Source organism: Durio zibethinus, chromosome 25, assembly GCF_047325235.1.
Source record: "Durio zibethinus cultivar Kanyao isolate XHJ-2024 chromosome 25, ASM4732523v1, whole genome shotgun sequence".
In the NCBI taxonomy this organism is placed as follows: domain Eukaryota; kingdom Viridiplantae; phylum Streptophyta; class Magnoliopsida; order Malvales; family Malvaceae; genus Durio; species Durio zibethinus.
The window spans coordinates 9203851-9213625 of record NC_143186.1 but is presented as its reverse complement, the minus strand read 5'-3'; the positions used below and the strand labels follow the sequence as shown (position 1 = coordinate 9213625).

The following is a 9775-nucleotide window of genomic DNA, read 5'->3' as shown; positions in this document are numbered from 1 at the left end:
ATTATTTTATAAATAAATTAAGGAATATTTTTAATTTTTCTATGATATAAAAAAAGTGACGAGCTCATTAATTGATATTTTTTCTAACAATTTTTCCTATAAAATTTTGTTACATAAAAGAGTACCAAACATCTTAATTGATAATATTTTTATAAATAAAAATAGTAATTAAATAAAATATTTATATTTTTTTATTGTTAAAGGTATCATTTATCGTTTAGGTATTTATTATTAATAAAATAAAATAAAAAATACTCATTATATATGTCAAAGAGATTATGATAATTATATAGGGATTAATATACGTGAATTCTCTCTAACGAAACGAGTGAATATGAATAAGGAATGTCCTAAAAATTAAAAAAAAAAACTCGAGTATTATATTTTTTCAAGGATCAAACTTTTTTTTGGAATCTAAAATTTCATAAATCAAATGTTCCTTTAGAATTATAGAATAGAGATAAAAATGCCCATACCACTTAATATTTTTCTTTCTATTTTTTGTTTAATAATTTTCAAATAAATTATTTAATTTAGTATAATAAATAATTTTTATAATTATAGAATAAAATAATAAATAAACAACTAGAAATTGAATAAATACATAAATAAATAATAAATTTTATAATGAAATAAATTATTAATAAATGAATAAAAATAAATATCTTATAATTAATATGAATTAACTAAATAAATAACTACATAATAATAAATAATTTACAAACTTATTATATGTAAATTTTAATTTAATATTTTTAATAATTATTTTCTATTTTTATTACATTGTATTTCATCGTCATATTATTTTTATATCTAAACATATATTTTACCATTAATTTTAATCCTATCATTTTAATATTTTATTTTATTACTATCATAATTAATTTTATTTTTATCATTATTTTTAATATTATTAAAATTACCTTAACTTACGACAAGGAAAATCCATGCCGGCTTGCTAACACGAAATCTTATTGCTGTTCCAAGTTATTTTAAGTCAAACAAAACCGTAAAATAAAAAATTAAAGCATAACAAAAAATAGGTTTCCTTTCTGTTTTTGGGCAGAGATGATTGCCTTGGTTAGATCACTAGACAGAAGCATAGAAGAGTTTCAAGTTGCAACGTAGCGTCAAACTCAACTCTCTAATCAGAATTAAATCAATTTAATCCGTTAATTCAATTAAAAATCGAAATATGAACGTCTTTCATGTGAACACCTTTTCCTTGTTTGACCCCGAAATGCCAAAAAAGAAAACCAGATACAATCCCTTTGCCTCGTGGCTCGAGATCCTCCTACCGGTCAACGCCAGCTCCACGAAATTCCAATTGTACATTTATGACCTTGCAAAATATGCAATCAAACCAAGTAAGCTAAACGCTGATTGAAGGTTAGAGAGTGATACGCAGCAAATTGTTGACCAAGTCAGTTTATCCGAATTGACAATTACGCTCCATTATCCGTACTTCGTTCCTTCCTATTTCCTCTTGGAAAATTTGGACAAAAGTCGTCTTTGAACTTGCAATGTATCATATATGAATGAAAAAAAAAAAAAAATACATAAAATTTGAGAAGTCAGTTTTGGGCTACTACTCCTTCATGTACTTTGAATTTTCTTAATTGTCTTCCCTCTCTCAATCAACTTCTTCCAAACAATTCCTTTTCTTCTCAGACTCAGCTTTTTAGGTCAGTTCAATTTTCGCAATATTGGTTGCTTTTTTTTTTTTGGGTTTCTTTCTGGGTTTATCTTGGTTTTGTCTCTTGTCTCTATTTTTCTTATTGAAGCATGTGGTTAATAACTTGAACTTCATTAATTTGATCAATTAATTTTCCTGTATGGTTTTTACTTCTTTTACTTGCTTTTCTTCCTCTTTAGCTTATAGGTTGATTATCTACCAGATTTTTTTTTCTGGGTTTTTCTTGGTTTTGTTTCTTTTGTCTTTTTCTTATTGAAGCATGTAGTTATTTATACTTAGGCTTGGTTTGATAAAGTTTTACTGGCTTTTGATGGGTCATTTTTTTCTATTCGATGAAACTTTCTGGCATAATCTCCTTTTCATTATGGTGAAATGAGCATGACTTATGCATTTATGATCAAATTGAGGTTGAAATTTGGTAGCTTCTATAGTTTTATCCTCTCATGGCAGTCTTTATGTATGTTTAAGGAGAGGCTAATTGCTTTACTAGGAATTACGAGTATGATATATATATATATATATATATATATATATTGTACTTGAGGTTGCAGGATTTAAACTCTGGTCACTATGCCTCGTGGTTGTTGGCAAATTATGAGTATGATATTAAGTGTTTCTGAATGGTTCTTTTTGGCAGGTCTGAGAACTGCTCCGATACAAAGCATTGATCTAACATATCAGAAAACTGGTCAGGCGCATCATAAAGTTATGACTTGTTTTTCTTTCTTATTCCGTAGACCTTTAGATTCGTCAAACAACCTGTCTTTTGAGGTTGATGAAGGTAAGTCTGAAGCCTCCTTCTAATAATTAGAAAATCTTTTACACTGTCATGCGCAATTAAATGAAGAATGATTGATTCTAAAGTTGTACATATCAATTGGCCTTTTTAGCACATCTGCAAATATTATTTGTAGTTTTGTTTGGTACTTGAAGCTACCAGGATTTGAACCATGACCACTGACATTCAGAGTCCAGCACTCTATCAACAGACCATGCAACTATTGGCAATTTTATGTAGTTTTCTCCTGCATTAATTGTGCAGCTGTTACAAGTAATGTCATCTTTTTTCTTACTTTAAATGATACAAATAATTTATCCTTTCTAATGTCAGTTAACTATTCTTATTTCAGCAACAATCATTTTGTGAATATTGTTTCTTCAGAAACACTCCTAAAATCACTGAATATTCCAGTTGTTCTTCTTCATTGCTTCCATGCTGTTCTAAGTCTGTCAATAAATCCTCCCTGACCTCTGTTTCATTATGTGTAATAGAAACTATGTACCATGATGCTAACTTGTAGAAATTTCTTGATCTTCAATTTCTACTCTTCCAACTTTGTTCTTGGTATATTGTTATGTTCTGTTTAGTTCTACTTGTGTTAAAAAAAACTCTTCAGATTCTGGTGACTCCTTAGTTACAGTTTATGATTAAACCCAACCGGATTATTCTGCCTAAAATTATATTAATTTGAAAACTTCTAATCTGCATTTTTTATTTTGTAACAGAATTTGATATTCACAATGTAAAATTTTACTCATACAAAGAATTAAGAATTGCTACTGAAGATTTTAGCCCTGCCAATAAAATTGGAGAAGGAGGTTTTGGTTCTGTCTACAAGGTATCTATATGCTGTTTCAATATATAGAGCATTGGTTACTTGATCCTTTGTCTTCTTTACATTACTTGGTCCTTAATTCTCATTATGGATTTTCAGGGGCGGCTTAAAGATGGGAAGATTGCTGCCATAAAAGTTCTTTCAGCTGAATCAAGACAGGGGGTGAGAGAATTTGTGACAGAGATTAAGGTGATCTCAGAAATAGAGCATGAAAATTTAGTCAAACTCTATGGCTGTTGTGTAGAAGATAAGCACAGAATCTTGGTCTACAACTACCTTGAGAATAATAGCCTTGCTCAGACTCTTCTTGGTAATTTGCTAATTTTGTTTAACACTTGGAAGTTCAGTTTATGTTTATTGAGGCCATTCTTCATTCCACATAGTAGTAGTTCCATCCTAGAACTATATATTTCAGAAAAATATATTTGCTATATATTTTACTCTGCTGTTCATGACATGACTGTTTGCACTTTTAATTTAAGATGTCCCAAAAAAGTTGTGCAAAACTAAAATTTAAAGACAAATAATCTTAAAAAATCCGTCATCCACATTATACAAACTATATACAAAGGGAAAATGAAGAGAAAAAGGTACCCCCTTTGTGAAAGGGCACAATTGGATTATTATGTAAATACCATTTAGTCTGACAGTGTTTAATGTGGTTCTTTTTTATCTTTGAACATGTTCAAAGAGTGCAGCTATGTAGATTAGTAGGAGTATTTTTTCTTCTTTTCTTTTTAAAAAATCCTGCTTTATTTAAAATGCTAACCTTAGAATAAGTGCTGCTGTGTAAGATGTATCTTGTTTACCCAATTCATGCAGTGCTTACCTGATAAAGTTTAAATCACATTGAAACTGAGCACAACTAAAACCTCTTTTTTTGCAGGTAGTGGTTGCAGTAATATCCAGTTTAATTGGAAAACACGGTCTAAAATATGTATTGGCATTGCACGTGGGCTTGCTTTTCTTCATGAGGAAGTACGGCCGTACATTGTTCACAGAGATATCAAAGCAAGCAATATTCTTCTTGACAGAGACCTAACACCCAAAATATCAGATTTTGGCTTGGCAAAGCTTATCCCAGCAAACATGACTCACGTCAGCACTCGGGTGGCTGGAACAATGTAAGCCTCCAATCTTCTTGTTATTTGTTCAACAATACCTTCAAACATATTTTTAGTTTTGAATTAGCACTGAATATCATATTATCATCCAAGTCTTGTAAGTATTGGTGTATAAAGCAATACTAATACAAAATCTATCACTTTTTGTCTGTTGGAATTTCAGCTTTATGATTGTTAAGAGGGTTCGTTACTCTGAGCTTACTAGTTAGTGAATGATATTTTCTCTGTAGCAATAAGCATCTACAAGCATCATTTGATTATTCACTTTTATCTTAAAAGGTTTTAGGTTTTCAAAATATCCTTTGTGAAATCTGCAAGAAAGCAGATAGAGAAAGGAAAAAGTGAGGCTACTTTGGACAACTTGTGTCTAGTATGTTTTGGCTATTCTGAATGGACAATCATATTTCAGGACATCCCACAAAATGGATAGGTGAAGAATAGTGGAACATCAAGAGCAACAAGAAGTCTCTTTGTTTTTCTTTTTTTGGCCTGAGAAGTACTCTTGTTTAGATAATCATTGAGTTAAAGTTATTGCTATGTAGTGCAAGAGGTCTTTATTGATTATGTTGATTTAGTCTTCTTTTAGGAAGGCTGATATGACTTAAAAAAAGTCCAATTAAAGTTGGTTCTCTCTTTATATTAGGTTCTATTTTCAAGTAATTGCTTGTCAAATTTATTGTTACTAAGTGTAGGATCTTTGTCGCTGTAGCTAGCAGTTACATTTATCAAGTTAAGCATATATCATACTTACGGGACTGAATGTTAATTCATATTTGCTCATCAATCAAAATTTTGCCTCTCTCTCTCTCTCTCTCTCAATTTCTGCTTTCAACAAATATGATCTGTCATTAACATTTTCATTCACTGTTATAGAGGTTATCTAGCTCCAGAGTATGCAATTAGGGGGCAGTTGACGCGAAAAGCAGATATCTACGGTTTTGGTGTTCTTCTCATGGAAATAGTCAGTGGGAGATGTAACACAAATACACGGTTACCTATAGGAGAACAATATCTCCTAGAACAGGTATGGATTTGAGTCTTATCCATTATAGTTGCAAATTTTGTTTATTGCAATTATTTCAATGATGGAACATGACCTGTGAGTAACTGGCGATGGGACTTCCTTTCAGTTTTTGCTCAGAGATAATCAGGGACGTATGAAATTAGCAAGTGATAAATAAGTTGTAACACCTTGAAACATTGAATTGCATTTAACCCCTTAATCTTTTGTTTGTAAAAAATTAATCCTTGAAAATTTATTAATCGTTACATACAAGTATTAGCTACATCTGAGTAAATTTCTAGTTTCTCCTTTATTAATAATCTTGTTTCAAAAAAAAGAAAAGAAGGAATTCAACTACTGAGATGATGGTTCTATCCATGCAGAGATCATGCAGAAAAATGATGAGTGTATCTATTTCCTTCTATTTCTTTTGACTTTGAGCATCTTTGAAGATCGCATTAAGTTTCTTGTCAAGCATGCTATTTTCCTTATTTTGAACCCGCTCATGAATATATTTTCCTGTTTAAAAATATTTGGAAAAAATTAAAATCAATTATAGTCTGGTATATGAAGAATGAAGAGTAGTGTCAATCTCCTCAACGTAAAATGACTTGATTTTTAATTCTGCAAATTTACTTATTGGAAAGGTTTGGGCTTTATTACACACTGAACTCTTGTTGCAGGCATGGGACCTTTATGAGCGAAGGGAGCTGGTTGGCTTGGTAGACACATTTCTTAATGGTGATTTTGATGCGGAGGAGGCTTGTAGGTTCCTCATGGTTGGTCTTCTTTGCACCCAAGATAATCCGAAACTCCGGCCATCTATGTCATCTGTGGTCAAGATGCTAACTGGCGAGAAGGATGTTGAGGAGAAGAAGATAACAAAGCCAGGCTTAATTTCTGATTTTTTGGACCTCAAAGTGCGAAGACCTGAGAAAACCAACCCGGAACCCAAGTATACATCTTCTTATAATGCTTCCACTGGCTCAAACAACCTAGACAATTCAACCCTGTCATCAGGAACCTCAACTTCTGCAACTATGACCTTCAGTGCTTCATATAATGACCAGAGTGTTTAAACATCGAAGCAAACGAATTTGTCAAATATTATTCATTTTATTCTATTTTTGGGTTTTGAAGCTTGCCGATTTGTAAATTGCATGGCAGTGTTATTATTTTGTACTTCCTTGAAATAGCCGGAGTATACTCTTGTAAATGTACCATGTTTGTTAAATTAAAAGAAAATTTTTCTGGTGTTGATTAATCATCATTCTTCCCTTTTGCGCTAATCCTGATAATTTGTTATTCTGCGGCCTCTGTCAAATGCAGGATCCACTTATCACCCCTGCTAGTTCAGTTCCAAAGTAATATGTTTGTTGCTGTGTTACATCTTTTTGAGGAAAAGAAATGAATTTGTTTAGTATATGCAGCAGAATTCAGCTTCAGGAGCAACTGCAAGTGGCCTATTGCTTCAGCTGCACCTATCTGCGAGGCAAGTGCAAAAGAAAGAAGAATAGGCCAATTCCATCTTCTAGTTAATTTCACTGCATTGCAGACTCAAACAAATTAAAAAAAAAAAACTTTTCATCATAAATGGCGAAAAAAAAGAAAGGATACCATCAATCAACATGATACGACGTTGACATTGTTGATATATTAGATAAAATCTCTTGGTTATAGGTTGAATTTTTCCACTTTAATGTAGTATCAACCTCTTTTTTATTGATTTAGATTAGTGCAAAACTTGTGTTGTTGCTGAAGAAGCAGTTCGAACTTCCATCGTATCAACCAGATGGAGATATCGATTTGCTTTATCTCCAAAGCTTGATTTAATGACAAATAGTTTTTGCATCAGAAGGGTGATTTTGTTTCATCATCAGGATTTGATTCACAGATGTCAAGAATTAAAGATTTCAACTCAAATGCAGTCAAGATGTGGACTCTTCTCGTGTTTATGTTTAGAAGAGCTTAATTTATGCATCTTCAGTCCTGACCTGTTAGCCTTTTTTACTAGTAAGATGCTGATGGAATTGAAACTGGATTGTTATCTTGTTTTGAACGTTTCTACTAATGTTTGTTTTCCAAGTCTGAATACTCTTTTATCTTAACTAATCAAATTTTATACCTTTTCACTAAAAAAATATTTTTCTTAAAAGAGTTTAACAATAAAAAAATAAATACATTTTATAAAACAAAAACTAAAAAAAATTATATCTTAATAAATCAAGTTTCATATTTTTCAATAAAACTTATTTTTCTTAGAAAAGGTTAAAAAAATATATATATATTTTATCAAACTGAAAATTAAAAAAAAATTTATAAGCTTAGTTTTTTTAATTTGTAATTTTTAAGTGATAATTGAATATTTTTAATTCTTACATCATAATTTTTAATTCATATAATTAAAAAAATATTTATAAAATCTATATTTTTATTTATAACATTTTAAAATATTTATATTAATTCGACAATGATTAGAATGACCGACAATTAAATCATACAATTTAAAATTCAAAATCTTTAATCGATTAATTTTCGTTGAATCTGAATAATTATGTTATTGGATAAATTTGTTATAAAAAAAAAAAAAAAATTCAATCTCTCTAATGGAGTCGTTGTGTCGTGGGAGACATTGGGGGTCCCTGTGTAATGCACCAAATGCAAAGAGGATGGGATATTTTGTTGCACCTTTTCTCGTCTTACATCTCAAAAAGTATAGGACGAACCTCAATCATGCTTTGTTATTCTAAGTTTGATTTGATTTAAAAGGAAAAGATAGGATTTTACTTGAATCCAAAACTATATACTTACCAACTAATGAAATTGAACCAACATCTCATTAATAAAAAAAAAAAAAAAAAACACAATTGGTTGATCACACTAAGGTAGCTCAAAGCTAAATTCATGAACAGTGAGCATTTCATGCCCGTAATTTATGATGTTAGCGATTTTAGCAAAGTCCCTTTAAAATAAAAGTGGGTCCGAAGGCCCTCTTCCATCATTATTTTTCATCACCAAACGCTCTTCAATCTATTGCTAACATTCTACAATATCATTAATATGCTTTGAAAATTTACCAAACATATTAAACAGCATATAATTTTCTGATTTTCGAAAAGCAAATTAAAATGAATTAAAACGTGTCTATAAGCATTGATTAAAGATAATAAAAATATTATTTAAAAAAATGTTTTATAGTTTTAATAACAATTTGAGTATAAAAGAATTAATAATTTTTTAGATTTGAATTTTAAATTTTTTAAATATTATTTTTTAAAATTATTATATAAATTAATTAACCAAGCTCTAAATTTAATGTTTTATATTTAATATATTATTTTTATTAATTTTTTAAAATATAATAATTAATTTGTTTTTAAAAAAATTAATTAGAGATTGATTCATATTTTTTTATATTTATCATTAAATAAAATTAATCATTCTTCAAATTATTGTTAGAGTATTGTTATTTGCACCCCCATCAATTATTCAACATACTCTTCTACTTTTAATACTCAATTTTTTACTCAATGCATCCCATACTCAAAAAAAATAAATTTACCAAAAAATCCAAATGCCCTATCTTATTTTCTCTCACACCCCATCTCTTCTCTCTCTTTCCAACTAAAAATACCTAAAATATTAAAAGTTTTTAAGTCCAATCAAGTCAAATTAAAAAAAAATTTCATCAATTTGAAGTTAAAAAATATAAAAGTCAAAAGTAAATTGTTTAGTTTTTACTTTTTTGTTTATTTTTATGTCTAAATTTGTAAAATTTTAAGTTAAAATATCTTAATGTGATTTAAAACTTTCGAAAATAAATTTTTAAAAATTTTTAAAGGTTTTCAAGAATAAATATTTAGAAATCTTTAAAAATTTTCAAAAATTTAAAATTTTTAAAAATAAATAATCAAAATTTTTTAATAATTTTTGAAAATAGTTAAGAAATCTTTAAAAGTTAAAAAAAAAAGTAAAAAAATAAAAAAATTAATAATAAATATTTAAATAATTTCATTAAAGGTTAAATTTGTAATATAATTTTTTAAATATATTAAAAAAATTAGGATGCAAATAAAAGTAATTATTATTATTATTATTTTTTTGGAAGATTGAATTATTATTATCATAGTAATACAATTTTCCTGTAAATAAAAGCAAATCCAATACGAGCTTGCCTTCATCTAATGTCCACCTGTAAATAAACATCCTCACACTACTCTCACACCATTTTCCTTTCAAAAACCGTCTCTCCCTGATCTCTCAAACCATAAATTTAAAAAATCCATCTAAAATAATTAAATTTTAGAGTTAATCAAGTCATTAATTTCTAATTTTT

General features: G+C 28.9%; 1 protein-coding gene across 2 annotated transcripts; it reads left to right on the top strand.

Annotated features, from left to right (window-relative positions):
• The first annotated feature begins 1370 nt into the window (after window positions 1-1370).
• On the top strand, window positions 1371-6703 carry LOC111276050 (Protein kinase superfamily protein). Of its 2 annotated transcripts, XM_089754317.1 has the most exons (7): window positions 1371-1685; window positions 2334-2477; window positions 3203-3315; window positions 3412-3622; window positions 4199-4436; window positions 5310-5460; window positions 6123-6703. In XM_089754317.1, exons 2-7 carry the CDS (start codon window positions 2405-2407, stop codon window positions 6516-6518), a joined length of 1182 nt encoding a protein of 393 aa, XP_089610443.1. In that variant the 5' UTR covers window positions 1371-1685; window positions 2334-2404; the 3' UTR covers window positions 6519-6703. The 2 variants fall into 2 exon arrangements, with proteins under 2 accessions (XP_089610443.1, XP_089610442.1); XM_089754316.1 differs by lacking the exon at window positions 1371-1685 and having other exon boundaries at window positions 2164-2477.
• Window positions 6704-9775: the final 3072 nt, after the last annotated feature.

Excerpts from the sequence above, each read along its gene's own strand:
- LOC111276050 (XM_089754316.1), top strand. The coding sequence starts at position 2,267 with ATGCCTCGTGGTTGTTGGCAAATTATGAGTATGATATTAAGTGTTTCT. Across the intron at positions 2,478-3,202 it reads GTCTTTTGAGGTTGATGAAG|AATTTGATATTCACAATGTA; the intron begins GTAAGTCTGAAG and ends ATTTTGTAACAG. Across the intron at positions 3,316-3,411 it reads GTTTTGGTTCTGTCTACAAG|GGGCGGCTTAAAGATGGGAA; the intron begins GTATCTATATGC and ends ATGGATTTTCAG.